This window comes from Oryx dammah, unplaced genomic scaffold, assembly GCF_014754425.2.
Source record: "Oryx dammah isolate SB20612 unplaced genomic scaffold, SCBI_Odam_1.1 HiC_scaffold_8, whole genome shotgun sequence".
NCBI lineage: Eukaryota > Metazoa > Chordata > Mammalia > Artiodactyla > Bovidae > Oryx > Oryx dammah.
Window position 1 is genome coordinate 49,788,640 of NW_024070192.1, and position 18,666 is coordinate 49,807,305.

The 18,666-nt window shown below is 40.0% G+C and overlaps 1 protein-coding gene across 1 annotated transcript in view; it reads left to right on the plus strand.

Annotated features, from left to right (window-relative positions):
- The window catches only part of PPM1D (protein phosphatase, Mg2+/Mn2+ dependent 1D), a 59,827-nt gene extending 48,362 nt beyond the window's left edge, over positions 1 to 11,465 (plus strand). The window contains exons 5-6 of the mRNA XM_040244153.1: positions 5,142 to 5,384; positions 9,707 to 11,465. Of these exons, the coding sequence (XP_040100087.1) occupies positions 5,142 to 5,384; positions 9,707 to 10,264 (801 nt within the window). The 3' untranslated portion in view covers positions 10,265 to 11,465. The remainder of the gene's footprint in view (positions 1 to 5,141; positions 5,385 to 9,706) is intronic.
- The last annotated feature ends 7,201 nt before the right edge of the window (positions 11,466 to 18,666 follow it).

Here is an 18,666-nt window from a genome sequence, read left to right on the forward strand (position 1 = left end):
ATTAGTGAAGAATTCCTGCGAGGTGAATTTTGATGAATAGAGTCATATTTATAAGATCTGTTTTCATTTCTCTTTACATGTTGATTTTTACTGCCAGTGTCTTTGATTTGATTTTTCTTAATGAGTTTATTAGGCTTCTTCTATGGAGGCTGCTGTTATGTTCCAAATGAAAATTTTTGCAAGCTTGATCTAAGGCAGCAATGGAAAAACAAAAAGACTATATATGCCACACACACACAAGCAAAAAAGAAATACACTAAGTGATAGGACTGACAGAACTTGGGTTTTAATAAGGGAGAGTATGGCATGTAAATTTCTTCGTGATGGCTGGAAGCTGTTATGAAGAAGAAACACATTTTGTGAGGAGGGATGATTAGTTCATATGCAGGCATGTCAAATAGGAGGTGCCTTTGGTTCATCTAGATAGATATTTTCAGTAGGCAGTTACTGAAAGGCAGTGCCTGGAAATGCTAATTTCAGTGTTAACAGAAGTAAAGTAAAGCCACAACAATTTGTGACCTCACCTAGTGAGACGGTGTGGTGGAAGAAAAGGACACAGTATTACCGAGTGGCCCAAGTCAACAGGGGCTTCCCTGTGGCTCAGCTGGGAAAGAATCCGCCTGCAATGTGGGAGACCTGGGTTCAATCCCTGGGTTGGGAAGATCTCCTGGAGAAGGGAAAGGCTACCCACTCCAGTATTCTAACCTAGAGAATTCCATGGACCGTATAGTCCTTGGGGTTGCAAAGAGTCAGATATGACTGAGCGACTTTGAAGTCAGCAGAATCTGAGCTGAGGGAGAATGCAAGTAAGTTCGCAGAAATGGCTGATACAGATTTCCTTTCTGTGGAGCGTTGCTGGGAGTGAAACAGGCACACAGAGGTGAGAGGGAGAGCCCTTCAGCGAGTTCTCAGGGCGCTGGTGTTTGACGAGTGGTGCAACATGCACGCACACTGGGGGTTGTGATAGATCGATGAGGCACAGATTAATGCTGCCTTTCCTCAATTGACATACCGATTTTTCATATTAGAAGGGGGGCAAGCAATGTTTTAAAACATCATTACACGTGATGCTTTTCATAGGGATGCAAGGATGGCTTAATACTAAAGCAGTTGAGATGAGTTTTTGCAGTTTGCCATCATTAATGTATTGAGTACTGTAATATGACCAAGATCAGACAACCCCAAATAAAAATGATTACCTGTTTCCCAAGGAGAGAATGAAAGAAAACCCAGTTCTTTACTCAGTTTGACTATATAAACTTTAGGGGTAGAGCTGACAGTTAAATGACATATGTGTTATATATATTTTAATAAAGTATGTATAGTACTGTAGTACATTATATATTATTATATAGTATACATTACAGTATGTTAATATTTAATCTTGCAACACATTAATCTATTTATCACATTAAGTAAAAATTTTTTTCTGCTTCTAGTTCATGGCACATTTCTTTTTCAAACATTTCTACTCATTTTCATTATTCAGCTGTTTCTAGAGGTACTTTTAAAACGTGAAACTCTTTTCTGGAGCACATCATTTTTCTTTTCTGTTCTTTGAAACTTAACAGTTAGAAATCCATTGTATGATGCTTTGGGGGCTTCCCTGGTGGCTCAGTGGTAGAGAATGCACCTGCCAGAGCAGGAGATGCAGGGTTGATCACTGGGTCAGGAAGATCCCCTGGAGAAGAAATAGCAATCCACTCCAGTATTCTTGCCTGGGAAATCCCTTGGGGCAGAGGAGCCTGGCGGGCTACAGTCCATGCGGTTGCAAAGAGTTGGACACAATTTAGCAACTAAACAACAACATAATGCTATTAGTCTTATTCTAGGCCACATTTATTTGTATAACGAGATTGTTTAATTTGTTTTTTTCCTTTTTTACTGTTTCTGTTGGTATATCAGTTCAGTCAGTTCAGTTCAGTTGCTCAGTCGTGTCTGACTCTTTGCGACCCTGTGAATCGCAGCACGCCAGGCCTCCCTGTCCATCACCAATTCCCAGAGTCTACCCAAACCCATGTCCATCGAGTCAGTGATGCCATCCAACCATCTCATCCTCTGTCGTCCTCTTCTACTCTCAATCTTTGCCAGCATCAGGGTCTTTTCAAATGAGTCAGCTCTTCGCATGAGGTGGCCAAAGTATTGGAGTTTCAGCTTCAGCATCAGTCCTTCCAATGAACACCCAGGACTGATCTCCTTTAGTATGGACTGGTTGGATCTCCTTGCAGTCCAAGGGACTCTCAAGAGTCTTCTGCAACACCAGAGTTCAAAAGCATCAATTCTTCAGCATGCAGCTTTCTTTATAGTCCAACTCTCACATCCATACATGACCACTGGAAAAACCATATCCTTGACTAGACGGACCTTTGTTGGCAAAGTAATGTCTCTGCTTTTTAATATGCTATCTAGGTTGGTCATAACTTTCCTTCCAAGGAGTAAGTATCTTTTGATTTCATGGCTGCAGTCACCATCTGCAGTGATTTTGGACCCCCCAAAAATAAAGTCAGCCACTGTTCCCACTGTTTCCCCATCTATCTGCCATGAAGTGATGGGACCGGATGCCATAATCTTCGTTTTCTGAATGTTGAACTTTAAGCCAACTTTTTCACTCTCCTCTTTCACTTTCATCAAGAGGCTCTTTAGTTCTTCTTCATGTTCTGCCATAAGGGTGGTGTCATCTGCATATCTGAGGTTATTGATATTTCTCCCGGCAGTCTTGATTCCAGCTTGTGCTTCCTCCAGCCCAGCGTTTCTCATGATGTACTCTGCATAGAAGTTAAATAAACAGGGTGACAATATACAGCCTTGATGTACTCCTTTTCCTATTTGGAACCAGTCTGTTGTTCCATGTCCAGTTCTAACTGTTGCTTCCTGACCTGCATATAGATTTCTCAAGAGGCAGGTCAGGTGGTCTGGTATGCCCATCTCTCAGAATTTTCCACAGTTTCTTGTGATCCACACAGTCAAAGGCTTTGGCATAGTCTGGAACTCTCTTGCTTTTTCGATGATCCAGCAGATGTTCGCAATTTGATCTCTGGTTCCTCTGCCTTTTCTAAAACCAGCTTGAACATCTGGAAGTTCATGGTTCACATATTGCTGAAGCCTGGCTTGGAGAATTTTGAGCATTACTTTACTAGTGTATGAGATGAGGGCAATTGTGTGGTAGTTTGAGCATTCTTTGGCATTGCCTTTCTTTGGGGTTGGAATGAAAATTGACCTTTTCCAGTCCTGTGGCCACTGCTGAGTTTTCCAAATTTGCTGGCATACTGTTGGTATATATTTGATCTCTATACTATAATGACTTGTATTGCTTTTTTCTTCATATAAGTGACATCAACCATTTATGTATGTATGTATGTATGTATGTATAAGCCTTTGACTGGGTGGATCACAACAAACTGTGGAAAATTCTTAGAGAGATGGGAATACCAGACAACTTCACCTACCTCCTGAGAAACCTATATGCAGGTCAAGAAGCAATAGTTAGAAATGGACATGGAACAACAGACTGGTTCAAAATTGGGAAAAGGAGTACGTCAAGGCTGTATATTGTCACCCTGCTTATTTAACTTATATGCAGAGTACATCAAGTGAAATGCTGGACTGGATGAATCACAAGCTGGAATTAAGATTGCTGGGAGAAATACCAATAACCTCAGATATGCTTTGACCCTAATGGCAGAAAGTGAAGAGGAACTAAAGAGCTTTTTGGTGAAGGTGAAAAGAGGAGAGGGAAAAGGTGACTTAAAACTCAACATTCAAGAAACTTAAGATCGTGGCATCTGGTTGTACCGCTTTCTCACAAATGGGAAAAACTGGAAACAGTGACAGATTTTATTTTCTTGGGCTCCAAAATCACTGCAGACTGTGACTGTAGCCATGAAATTAAGATACTTGCTCCTTGGAAGAAAAGTTATGACAAACCTAGACAGTGTATTAAAAAGCAGAGACATCACTTTGACAAGAAAGGTTCATATAATCAAAGCTATGGGTTTTCCAGTAGTCACGTATGGATGTGAGTGTTGGACCATAAAGAAGACTGAGCGCCAAAGAATAAATGCTTTCCAACTGTGGTGCTACAGAAGACTCTGGAGAGTCCCTTGGACAGCAAGGAGATCAAACCAGTCAATCCTAAAGAAATCAACGCTCAATATTCACTGGAAGGACTTTGATGCTGAAGCTGAAGTTCTTGGCTACCTGATGCAAAGAGCTAACTCATTGGAAAAGACCCTGATGCTGCGAACGATTGAGGGCAAGAGGGGAAGGGACTGACAGAAGGTGAGGTAGTTGGATGGCATCGTCAACTCAATGGACGTGAGTCTGAGCAAACTCCAGGAGATAGTGAAGGACATGAAAGCTTGGTGTGCTGCAGTCCATAGGGTCGCAAAGAGTTGGACATGTCTGAGCAACTGAACAGCAACAGTATATATATATATAGCTAAGAACCATTTGTATTTGTCTCTGAAGTATGTTCATGTCCTTTCACTTTTTTTATGTTGGGGTTGTCTTTGATTTGCAGAATCTATTATTTTAGGAGGAAATTGGTCCTTTGCAGTGGTTTTTTTTTTTTTTGCCATGTATGATTATTTCATTTGTGAATTATTTATTGTAATACTTTGTAAAATTAATTTTTATTGGCCTATAGTTGTTTATCTATAATATCTTGATGTTTACTTCCCCCTTTTAGATAATTTCTGTATAACGTTTTTTAAGTAAGGTTACAATGAAGACCAAGTTTCTTGCTCCCCCAAAGATAAAAATACGGATGAAATTTAACCACAGGATAAGGCTTTGTTTTATTGATTTGTTTTTTAATTTAGAGCAATGCTGTCTTTTTCTTTTTTTTTTAAGATTATTTATTTGGCTGTTCTGGGTCTTAGTTGCAGCATGCGGGATCTAGTTTCCCTGATTGGGGATCGAACCCAGGCCCCCTACACTGGGAATGCAGTGTCTTAGCCACTGGACCACCAGGGAGATCCCCAGCGATGCTGTCTTAACATAGTTACAGGGATTGTGGATAAGGTTTGAAATTTCAATTATTTATGTAGGCCTTGTTGAACATTATTAATTTGTATTAATTTGATACAACCATAGTGGTAACGGAGTCTGAGTTATCTTCTTTTTTGTTGTTTTAAATACAGGGTGAGCATGGACAATCTTGTGCCAAAATGCTTGTGAACCGAGCACTAGGCCGCTGGAGGCAGCGAATGCTTCGAGCAGATAATACTAGTGCCATAGTAATCTGCATCTCTCCGGGAGTGGACAGTCAGGGAAGTTTCACCAGTGAAGATGAGCTCTATCTGAACCTGACTGATAGCCCTTCCTATAACAGTCAAGAAACCTGTGTGATGACTCCTTCTCCGTGTTCCACACCACCAGTCAAGGTATACAGTTCTCTAGTATTTAGGTTGTAATAGATAGAATTTCTCTGATTAGCATTACATGAAAACAGTTTTCAGATTCTTTATAAAATAGGATTTTGGATTCTGTTATGTAACTTCTTATCAGTACTTCTTATTTAGTGCTGCTTATTTAGTACCCAGAGGTATTAAACTGCATGCTGGATCTCTGTAGAGCACCTAATAGACAGTGGCTAGATGTGGCCCCTGATGACTATTAACAATATTAATATTTGGAACATACTGATTCCCTTCTAATGTTATGCACGTTTGTAAGATTTAAATTAAAAGCATGTGATGGACTTTCATATGTGGTATTTCATTTGAACCTCGTAACCCTGAAAGCTAAATAGTGCAGATAATTAATTCCATTTTATAGATAATAAGACCGAGATATTAAGCAGTTTGAATAAGATACAGAATCAAGGCTGAACTGGACCTTAGGATATCAGCCTTTAGAATTGGTTCTCTATTAACATGAATTAGAAACATCATTCCTATTTCTTACCCATATTAATATTGCATGAATTTAAGATGTGCTCAGAAATAAGTTTAAATGCTATAGTATTTCCCTTTTTTCTGATTTTATCCCAATTTTTCCTACTTTTTTCCAATCTTCTGCTAATAATTAGTAATATTGATAACTGCTGTGATACACCTGGCCTTCTGAGAATGTGCTTTCAGAAGAATGACCATTAAAATGGGAAACACAGTGGAATTTTATGTCATGTATTGAGACAGTTTTTTAAGATGATCAAAGCTATACAGTACAAAGAATTTATTTAATTTTGGGTATTGTGATCCTGTATAGAGTACTTGCAAGTTTTCCATTATTGCTTTCCTATCTTTTACTTCACATATATATGGCAACTTAATTTTCATTACATGGACTCTTCATTTAGAAATTGACAAATTAATATTTTATGCTTATTTTCCTAAAAGAATTTCTTGTGGAAACTTTCTTTGAAAACTTTTGAATAATAATGCAGTTGGAGACTTTTAAAAAGTCAAAGAGACTTTTAAAGTCTCTTCATTCTCTTTGGAGTGTTGTGAAGGAGCTTGTGTTCATTTCAGAATTCACCAGTTTCTGTATTGGAAAGTATTCGTTACTTTTGTGTTCCCCAAACTGTTTGTATTTGTAACTGAATTGTAGGTAGTATAGAGGTGCCATAGGATGGAGGTAAGAATGAGGGGAGAGAAGATACTGTAATAGGACATTCTTAATGTTAATCTATGGATTGGCATTAGTAGAATTGTACAGAAACTACACCCAGGAGTAAGTTTTAAAGCATTGTGTAAAGACTTTGTTTTGGCCGTCCTGGGTCTTTGCTGCTGTGCAGGCTGTCTCTAGTTGCAGCGAGCAGGAGCTGCTGCTGCTCTGCGTTGCAGTGCGCGGGCTGCTCACCGTGGCGGCTTCTCCTGTTGCAGAGCGCGGGCTCTAGGCACGTCGACGTCAGTAGTTTTGGCTCATGGATTTGGTTGCCTTGCAGCATGTGGGATCTTACCAGACCCGGGATGGAACCCTGTCCCCTGCATTGGCAGGCAGATTCTTAACCACTAGACCACCAGGGAAGCCCTTTAAAACATATTTTAAAATTCTGAAAAATAATGATCTAATAATTATACTAAAGTAAAGATTAGGAGATTTATGTATGGACTAACTTCTGTGTAGGCATGGTTATTTGTTAACCATTTAGCCACACCTAAATATGAAAAAATATTCAGAGCCATTCAGAATAATCACTATTGTAGGCTCTGGCCTAACAAGTAAATAAAGACAGATTTCTGCTCAAGAGATTGTGTTTTGTTTTGTTTCTTTTATCTTAGTTAACCATGGCTACTCATGAGTATCTCTGATTTATTTCATTGTTATAATAATAATCGTGTGTTTAGTAGCATCTATATAAATATAATGACATTTTGAATGGTTTTTAAGACTTATCCATATTTAGATTAGGCCCTTGAGACTAGGTTATGTATCTACAGACATGTCAACTTCTGTTTGAATTGTAAGCTAAGTCAGTACTCAAATCTTTGTTTTGGGACAAAAATAGTAGAAATACTTCTGTTTAAGTGATACATTACTATGGCACACCTTTCTTTCTCCATCTTTCTTTAGGGCAAAACTAATTTTAGCTGTTTTTTAAGTAAGCCAAGAGCTCTAGGAAGGAGGAATGAGGAAGAGAGTTCTTTCAGAGGATTAGCACTTAGTTTCAGTTGCATTCTAGGCACAATTTGTCATTAGCTGTTTACTGTTGGATTGTAAATATATGGAGCTCTCAAAGTGGATCTCTGAAGTGAAACTTTGCAAGTGTGAATTTTTAGGATGTAAGCTCTCAATATCATGTGTTTTATGAACATGTAAGAAGGCTTAGCATACAGGTGGTAATTAATCTGAAATGAGTCTCAGAAGTCTAAGCGGTTGGCTGTGCAAACAGATGCAGTATATTCCCATAGACTGCCAATAAAAAGAGAAGGAAATGGAAAAGTTAAAGGAATAAGTAGGGGAAGAAAAGTCAGTGCACCTGTGGTATCAGAATAATAGTTTGTGAGTTTAAAAGAACACAGCACAACAGAAATTACAATAAACTGTGTTAATAAAATCATCCCATTGTTTTTCTTTTGTAAAGAAATTGCATCTAAAACTTTGTTGTACAAGCTACAGCAGTTATGTTCTGTTCCTATAAGTGGCCTGATTAGTGTCTTTTTTTCTTGTTCCTAAATTAGTAATGTGCTTGTTTGGTAGTAGGAAATCTTCTGTCTACAGAATTTATCTGCTGCCTGGTCTTGTTGCAAGTCCTTTTTTATATTAAAGCAAGATGAACCTTTAGTCAACAATTACGTATGGTGAGGTATAGTTTTCTGTGATCAGTCAGTATATGCTTGTGATCTGGGTAGGCACTGGAATCAACCTAATGCAGAGGGGATAAATTTACAGACAGGTTGTTGTTGATATTGCTGAAAGCCACATGTGAATGTTCTAGAATAGAGACTGTTCTGTTATCCATTCTCAACATCGGTACTTCAAAATAAGATTGCTGCCCAACATCTAGTCAGTGTTAAAACAGATAAGAATTGGGCTTTCCATAAACCATGCAATGTAAAATATATAAATGAACCAGTGACCCCAGAAAGAAAGAAATATACTTAGGTTTTTTTTTTTCTTAAGAGTCTGTCCTGATGGTCCAGTGGCTAAGACTTCAGGTTCCCAATGCAGGGAACCTGGGTTCAATCCCTGGTCAGGAAACTAAATCCCACATGCTGCAGCTAAGAGTTTGGATGTTGCAACCATTCTGCATGCTGCAACTAAGACATAGCACAGCCAAATAAATAAATAAAAGCATTTTAAAAAGCATAGCAGTATTCTATTTGGGGCAGTACTACGTTAGGAACTTCACAGTTTCTCATCTCTAGCCTCCAGTGGACCTAAAGTCGGTTTATTTTTCTTAGTAAAGCATGTTCATGCTTACGGTTAAATTGAAATGCTTTTAGATTCCTACAGTTTCCCTTTTTCTTCTTAATTCTAGAAACATTAAAGGAAACATTACTTTTATAAATATGCTTTTTCATAAAGTACTTTTTCAAAAGATGTTTATTCCTAGGGAATTTTATATCAGAAAGTGACTAGTAATATGTCTTTATTTACCACTCTAAATACAAAAGGATTTACTTAGGCTTTTTGGAAAATATTTTAATAAATTTGATTTGATTGAAAGAGGAAAGATTGAGGAAAATGATACACATTTGGGGAAGAGGAAGTATTTATGCTTAAAATTTGTCCTTAAGAAAGTTATTAAAACAGTGATTTTATAAAATATTAAAATAGTGGAAGATTTTTATTTGATGGGAAGAATGTTCTTATCTGGAGATGGGAGGATATTCCGACATTTAGCTTCGGTGCACTGCGCCTAAAGTAGTGCACAGCTGTGCCTCCTCATGAAGCTTTTAAGAAACAACACCTGGAAATTGCATGTGATTTTCTTTTGTATCTTTGCAAGTTGCCCTAGCCATACTTAGCACATTCCCATATATCCTGTTTTCTCAAATCCCAGAACAGCATCTAGTGTTCAGGAGATGGGTGCAAAGCAACAGTCTGAATTTCCATTGTGACAGAATTGCTTTAATGTCGCACTTTACATTTTCCACACTACTAAATATTCAGAAATTAAATATAGAAAGTAGGAAATAAACCCCCCAAGTAAACAATTTTGTCATTTATTCTAATGAAACCCTTTCATTTCCCCAATGGTTATGCTGAATTCTAGGATAAATTATTTCTCACTTGGTCTTACCTTCTTGTTTTTCAGCCCCTGGAGGAGGACCCATGGCCAAGGCTGAACTCCAAGGACCATATACCTGCCCTTATTCGTAGTAATGCCTTCTCAGAGAATTATTTAGAAGTCCCACCTGAGATAGCTCGAGGGAATGTCCAGGCTGCAGTCATATCCTCAAAAGATCCAGAGCCACTAGAAGAAAATTGCACTAAAGCCCTGACTTTAAGGATACACGATTCTTTGAATAATAGCCTGTCCGTTGGCCTGGTGCCTACCAATTCAACAAACACCATCATGGACCAAAAAAATGTGAAGATATCGAGCCCAGGTCAAATGAAAGCCCAAGAAGTTGAAAGAACCCCTCCGGCAAACTTCAAAAGGACATTAGAAGAATCCAACTCTGGCCCTCTTATGAAGAAGCACAGACGGAATGGTTTAAGTCGTAGCAGTGGTGCTCAGCCTGCAAGCCTCCCCACAACCTCCCAGCGCAAGAACTCTGTTAAACTTACCATGCGACGCAGACTCAGGGGCCAGAAGAAAATTGGGAATCCTTTACTTCACCAGCACAGAAAAACTGTTTGTGTTTGCTGAAATATGTCTGGAAATTTTTTCCAAACTTCTTAAGAGGGCTTTTTTGAATTTGGTGCCGAAGTTGAACTTTTTTTAAGGGGACAAAATAAAAATAGTATGAGTTTGACTTTTTGGAATTCAACAATTTTAGCCTGGCCTTGTACTTGCTTGTATTATAAATGTGAATTTTGTAGATGTTAGGGTGTAAGTTGCTGTAAAATGTGTGTAAATTTGTATTCTTCACACAAACTCAGTCTCTTACTCTGATACACAGTAAATGTAACAACAGGGCTAAAGGTTAAAAAAAAAATCTATTAGATTTTAGAAATACATTAAAACTTTTAAAAATGCTTATTAAGAAATTTGTATGTCACTTGTGATGAAAACTACACAACTTTTTAAAGTAAATTATTAAGCAAACTGGAAAAGTGATGTATTTTCATAGTGACCTGTGTCCCACTTAATGTTTCTTAGAGACAGCTAGTGTCTTTTTTAAATTATTTTTTATTTCTAATTTCATAATCCAGAACTAAATTTTTCATAGAAGCCGAAGTGTTGAGCCATGCAAAAGTAGCTGGGTGTTAGTCTCCTTGTCCTAATTAAAATACTATGCAGTATCTCTTTACTCAGTAGCATTTTTTCTAAAACATTAACCATCAGATTTGCTCACCAGATCTTTGAAGTAGAAGGAGGTATGTTTGGCTAAAGAGATGCCCTTTTCAATCATCCCAGACATTCAGTGGCATTAATAAGTCTTAAAGTAGTTATATCCTCTTCTCGTGTTTGCATAAAATATGTGAAGTTTTTCTTGCTATTTCAATAATGGATGGTGCTGCTAATTCCCAACATTTCTTAAATTATTTTATATATCGTACAGTTTTCATTGATTATATGGATATGTTTGTTCATCTAATAAATCAGTGAACTGTTACTGATGTTGCTGAATTATTGTTATTGGTTTGTTTTAATGATATATATTAACTTTGTGTTATGCCATGATCAAGCTTTAGAATAACAACTGAAAATGTATGTAATGTTCATTTTTGCACTCTAATTTTAATGGAGAGTACATCAACTCAGGCTAAATATACAACAATAAGAATATGATTAGGTCAGTTATGGTTTATAAGTTATGGTTTGTAAGAATTTGATGAAATATGTAGCAATTGAAAGTGAATAAAACTGTATTATTTGAAAAAACTAAAAGGAACTAATACTGAAATACTAAGAGTATGTTGTTTTGGTGTGATGAGTTGCTTTACAAAGAGAACTTTTTAAAATATATGACTTTAGAATAGGACTCTGAATGAGACCTTGAAGAGTTAATTCATGCATTCAGCATTGACCATGCACCAGCAGTATGCTAGGAACTGTTCACTTGGAAGCGTACTAGCTGTCTGTAAGAGGATTAACTGAGAACAAGTGCTCCAGGTGAAACATTAATTTTGGCTAGTTTTTTTTTGTTTGCTTGTATTTTGTTTTTAATTTTGGCTAGTTTTTCAAGACTAGAGATAGATCCTGGTGGCTCAGACAGTAAAGAGTCTGCCTGCAATGCAGGAGACCCAGGTTTGATCCCTGGGTCGGGAAGATCCCCTGGAGAAGGAAATGGCAACCCTCTCCAGTATTCTTGCCTGGAGAATCCCATGGACGGAGGAGCCTGACAAGCTACAGTCGGTGGGGTTGCAAAGAGGTGGACTAACACTTTCAATTTCTTTTTTCAAGACTAGAGTTTGTTTTTCAGATCTTTCCAAGATAATGGCAGCAAGTAGCAAACACTTTTGGACTCACTTTTTTGTGAAAGATTTTTTTCATCTTTATTTTTCAGATCAACTTTTTTATGTAAAAATGTTGGAATTTTTCCTAGATTATATTTTTAGTATAATAGTCCAGTTTCATACCATACTAGTAGCTATCTAATACTGTAAACATTTTAGGTTTGAGATACATAACTGAAAAGTAAAATTAACTTTTTTTTTTTGGCATGGGTTCCTAGGGCTGTTTTTAGGCCTGTTCTTTAAGGAGGTAAAGATGTCATGGAATCGCAAATAATGTTTTAATGTTTCTATTTTTATTAAATTTTATTTGCTTATCACATATAGATCAGAAGTGTAATGCATGATGGAAACTTAATAATGTATAAAATGGGTACGTAATGAATATACCCTCACTTTAGTCCTCAGGGTAGCCAACAAGTCTACACAAAGACTTAATATTATATCTTGAAGATTTTTTCCATAACAGAACATCACAGAGCCTCCTCATTCTTTAGTATTCTCCCCTGGCTATGTTATTTAACTATGCTACTACTTAACTGGGTCTTCCCAGGTGGTTCTTGTAATGCAGGAGATGAGAGTCTGACTCCTGGGTTGGGAAGATCCAGTGGAGAAGGAAATGACAACCCACTCCAATATTCTTGTCTCAGAAATACACGGACAGAGGAGCCAGCAGGCTGCAGTCCATGACTTCACAAGAGTCGGACATGACATAGTGACTAAACAACAACTACTTAACCATGTCCACTGAAAGGAAAACAAACACAATTTCTTCCTTTACTGAAGGTGCCAGATGTGTGGGTTTTCCTATACCAAGAAATGCTCCAATATTCTGCAGATACCAACTGAGTGTCCTCTAATTTATTGTGACACTGTCCATCTGATCCCACAAGGGCTGTCTCCTAGTGCTGCCTACACTTAAGATACCAATTGCAAGCCCCAGACTGTCACCTACGTTTCTCCTTTGTTCAGTCACTAAGTTGCGTCCAATTCTTTGTGACCCCATGGACTGCAGCATGCCAGGCTTCCCTGTCCTTCGGTATCTCCTGGACTTTGCTCAAACTCACGTCCATTGAGTCGGTGAGGCCATCCAACCATCTCATCCTCTTGTTGTCCCCCTCTCCTCCTGCCCTTCATCTTCCCCATCATCAGGGCTTTCTCCAATGAGTCAGTTCTTCTCATCAGGCCAAAGTATTGAAGCTTCAGCATGTCTTTCCTATGAATATTCAGGACTGATTTACTTTAGGATTAAGAGTTTGAGCTCCTTGCTGTCCAAGGGACTCTTTAAAAGAGTCTTCTCAAGCACCATAGTTCAAAAGCATCATTTCTTCAGTGCTTAGCCTTTGTTATGGTCTGACTCACATCCATAATAGCTACTGGAAGAAACATAGCTTTGACTTATAGGGACCTTTGCGGTGGTTGCGGCAGAGGTTCCTGCGCCAGACCCTCAGTGACCTTTGGAACAAGGAGGGTGAGGGTCCTGGCGCCTTTTCCCACGGTGCCGGTTTTCTTGAAGCTTTTGCTAGCCAGGCCTCGTGGCCGCCTCCATGAAAACCACTCCTGGGTGCAGCCCCATGTGGCCAGCTGTACTGTGTCGCTGGGCCAGACGATGGCCAAGAAGCTGCTGCTGAGGGCCCCTGCTCTCTGTGTCCTCTGCTTTCCAAGCCCCCTAAGCCTGCCCTGACCCCTGCCAGGCCATGAACGCCCGGCCGCACTGGCTACCGAGTGTCCGTCAGCTCCATGGCTGCCAGAACTGAGATAGCCAAGTGTCTCGGTGCTAAATTGGGGGAAGTTATGGATTATCAAGAGCAACGGAGCCTATGGTCTAAGTAAAATGTGGTCCACTGGAGAAGGCAATGGCAAACCACGCCAGCGTTCTTGCCTGGAGAACCCCATGAACAGTATGAAAAGGCAAAAAGATACAACATTTCTACTGGCTGGTATAAATCAGTGTTCCCACAATCACCATCTCAGGTTTGAAGCTTTGCTAGAACAGCAAAGGGAACTGTGTTCACTGGTTTATCATATAATAAAGGCTATAGATGAACAGATGAAGAAACATCAGGGAAGCCCAGAAGGGTCCCAAGTGTAGGAGGTTCTGTCCCAAGGATTTGGGTTGCACTACCCTCCTAGAAAGTTATGACCAACCTAGACAGCAGATTAAAAAGCAGAGGCATTACTTTGCCAACAAAGGTGTGTCTAGTCAAGGCTATGGTTTTTCCGGTGGTCATGTATGGATGTGAGAGTTGGATTATAAAGAAAGCTGAGTGCTGAAGATTTGATGCTTTTGACCTGTGGTGTTTAGAGAAGTCTTGAGTCCCTTGGACAGTAAGGAGATCCAACCAGTCCATCCTAAAGGAAATCAGTCCTGAACATTGATTGGAAGGACTGATGCTGAAACCGAAACTCTAATACTTTGGCCGCCTGATGTGAAGAACTGACTCATTTGAAAGCACCCTGATGCTGGGAAAGATTGAAGGCAGGAGGAGAAGGGGATGACAGAGGATGAGATGATTGGATGGCATCACTGACTCAATGGACATGAGTTTGAGTAAACTCTGGGAGTTGGTGATGGACAGGGAGGCCCGGTGTGTTGCAGTCCGTGGGGTCGCAAAGAGTCAGACACGACTGAGCGACTGAACTGAATCCTCCTAGTGCATGAGTATGTGAATGAACCTGGAAGCACTCCAAAGCCCACAGTCCAGGGATTTTCAGGGAGGCTTCATGATATAGGCATGATCAATTATTACCTCATTCTCCAGCCTCTTCTCCCAGGAGGATGCTAGTGCTGTTACCGAACTCAGGTTCTGCTGCTTGCTGCTTGAAAACATACTCAAGAGATGCGTGTTTGTTGGAAAGGAAAAGTTGATTTATTCAGGACGTCAGCAACCTGGGAGAAGGCTGACTAGTGTCTAGTGCTGAAAAGCCAACTCCGAAGATTCTGCTTGACCATGAAAGTTTTTAAAGGGAGAATCATTTGAGGAGGAGGGTAAGTGTCTTCCTTATCTTCCCCTGTGCAGACTTTCTTCTGATTGGTCAGTGGTGAGGTAGAAGGCTCCAGGAATCTTGTGCTCACCCTTAAGATACCATTCTCCAGCCGGGTGGGGCCTCATTCCTCCTGAAGAACTCAAAGAATAATGTTTATGCCTTGAGGAGGAACCACGACCCTGCCCCGGAGCTGCACTGTTATTACTTGACTGTTCCTCCTTTGTTTCTGCTTCCCCTCCCTTCCCTGATAATAAGCACCTGTTTAAATCTGCGGAACTCAAGGAAGGTCAGGAGGCTGGATAAACCCTGTTTCCTACAAACAAGAAATGGGGGACATGGAAAAGAGTGTATCATAGTTATATATGCCCCTTGGGGAGGAACTAGGACTCTTTCATCACTGAACTATTGACTGCTTTCCCATTGTTCCTGCAGTCCCTTACTTCCTTATATGTCATTAGTTACTGACACCTGTTCAACGGCACGCATTGCAGCCAGGCTTAGATTACAAAATGGCTTGGGCCAAAACTGCTTCTCTTCTGTTGAGAAAACCAGACCTGGTTCTTTCTCCAGGGACTCCCTACCCTTTCTGTTCTTTGTATCCTCTCTTTTTCGAGATTTTCTTTTTTTTCCCATTCATGTCAAGAGTGTTCAAAATTGCTTGCAAGAACATTTGGGTAATTTTGCTTTAAAGTGTCAGATATGATTCTTTGTCATTTAAGTATTGGCATCTGTTAATTTTTGCATGTGAATTGAGATTTTTCCTGGTTCTTTGTATACCATGTAATTTTTAGAAAATATTTTTGGCTGTGCTGGGTCTTCATTGCTATGCACGGGCTTTCTCTAGTTGCAGCAAATGGGGGCTGCTCTTGTGGTGTGCAGACCTCTCATTGCGGCGGCTTCTCTTCGTGCAGAGTGTGAGTGCTAGAGTGCGTGGGGCTCAGCAGTTGCCTCATATGGGCTCAGTAGTTGTGGCTCGAAGGCTACAGAGCGCAGGCTCAGTAGCTGTGGCACACTGGGCCCCGGACCAGGGCTTGAACTGGTGTCTCCTGCATTGCAAGGTGGACTCCCAACCCCTGGGCCACGGAAACCCCTACCATGTAATTTTGGATTATATCCCAGATACTTGACTATTATGACACTTTATTTAGCTCTTATGGAGATCATTGATATTTTTGTTTTAGTAGGCAGTCAATCCGGTTAATTCGTGCTGTTACAGGAAAGAAAGTGGGGCACGAGAGAATGGTCACTTGCCACGTCTCAGGCAAGTCCCGAGGATGGCTGCTAAACGTGGGTTCTTGGCTTCCTGAGGGAAAGAACTCAAGAGCCAGTCATAGCAGAATGAAAGGTTTATTCAGGGAGATACTCCACAGACAGAAAATGAGCCATCTCAGAAGGTGGGAGGTTGTCAGTTTTTATTAGGGTGGGTAATTTCATAGGGTAATGAGTGATAGGATTATTCCAATTGTTTTGGGGAAGGGGCAGGGATTTCCAGGAATTGGGCCCACTTTTTGGCCTTTTATGGCCAGCCTCAGAACTGTCACGGTGTCTTTGAGCAAGTCATTTAGCTCACTGATGTACTGTGCGTGTGTGTGTGTGCTCAGCCACTCAGTCGTGTCCGACTCTTTGGGACCCTGTGGACTGTAGCCCACCAGGCTCCTCTGTCCATGGTATTTTCCAGGCAAGAATACTGGAGTGCCTTGCCATTTCCTTCTCCAAGAGATCTTCCTGACCCAGGGATCAAACCAGCATCTCTTGTGTCCTGGATCGGCAGGCAGGCTCTTTACCATTAGCACCACCTGGGAAGACCCACTGATGTCTTACAATGAGCATATACTGAGGCTCACGGTCTAGTGGGAGTGAGTCATCCACCATCTTGGCCCCACCTTGGCTCTAACTAGTTTATCTTGGGTCTTCAATGGCGGTCATTCTTTTAAAGGTTGTACCCTCCCCTTTCCTGTCTGCATATTTTAACACACCTTCCTTGGGTTGTGGTTTCAGTGTCGATTCATTTTCCAAATCCTTTGCCATTGTGTAATTTTATCTGTCCCTTGTGTGTATTACCCAGGGGCTAGCTGGGGACCTGGGCAGTGATCTGTCTGCCAGTTTAGTTCTCAGAGTCTTTGATATGCTGATTAGGATAAGATTCATGCCTAAGGTATTCAGTGGAACCACTTTCCAGAGCTGCCCCCTCTCTCGAGTCTCCATGAGCTTTCCCTTTCTTTGGGGGTTCCTCTTTTTCAGGCAGAAAGCTGAGGTTCAGGGACCATGCACTTCTGTCATTGTGCCTGCATTTGGTGTGTAAATGGATTAACATCTTTGAGTCTTGGTCCTCACATGTAAAATGCAGATAAATATACTACAACGACTGGTATATAGAGCTAAATAAATGTTTCCTAATATTAAATTTTTAGCTTCTCAAAAATGTTACTACAGATTCAGTTTTCGTTGATTTAAGCAATCTTTATCCAAGTTTATGTATGTGAAGGGGAAATAAATTATGCCATGGGCATCAAAAAGAGTTGATGAAACTAATTTTTGGTCTTCAATTAATAGTTTTAATTTCTAGTGTCTTTAAGTATAAATGTATGTGTGTGTGTGTTGGTAAGTCGTGTCCAACTCTTTTGTGACCCTATGGACTATTGCGTGCTCTTTTGTCCATGGAATTTCCCAGGCATGAATACTGGAGTGGGTTGCCATTTCCTTCTCCAGGGGATCATCCCACCCCAGGGAGCAAACCTGTCTCTCCTGCACTGGCAGGCAAATTCTTTACCACTGAGCCACCTGGGAAGTCCTTAAGTATAAACACCAGCTCCAACTTGTAAGATAAATTGCTGGGGTTCTGACACCTAATTTTTCCTGTTAGTGAATAGAATCTTAAGGGGAATAGAAATGAAACACAAACAATCCCTTCTGTTAAAGAGTTTACATTTTAGCTAAATAGACAATGCAATTATACATTAATCCTGTAGAAAATAGTTACAGAGTAGTACTAATGTGTCAAAGATAAAGGACAACCAACCATATTTCATGGTTTACCTTATTTTTCTTTGGCTTATTTATTTTCTCAGCCACACCATGTGGCATATGGGACCTTAGTTCTCTGGCCAGGGATCGAATCCATACCCCTGCATTGGAAGCACAGAGTCTCAGCCACTGGACCACCAGAGAAGTCTCTGTCTAATTATTAATAGAGCCTCACTTCATGAAGCTTTCCTAGCTGGGATGACAAATTACGTGACCACTTTATAGATAATAGTTTTAAGAGAATGACAAAGCAAACGAAAATTATCACTGTATTTTCAGAAAGTTGGCTGGGACTGAGAATCAGCAGAGTGGGCTAAAGAGATCTGTGGGTTAGGTTGAAGGGACCAAGATAATAAACAAATACTTAGAATTCTGAATAGCAATGTGGGAAATGGTGTTTTAGAAACCACAGTTATCTAGTAATATCCAGGGCAGAAAAATGGCAGGCACTGTTGTAATTAAATAGATATGAGGGATATAACTGGATTATGTTGGTTTTGCAGTTCTAAAGTTTCGAATTCTAATTTTTAGAGATTACCACAAACGATAGTGTGCAAAAGTTTTAGCCTAATGAACGCATCAGAGAATACCCATGGAGTGAATAAGTAATGTACTTGTACTCACAATTGGAGGATTTTA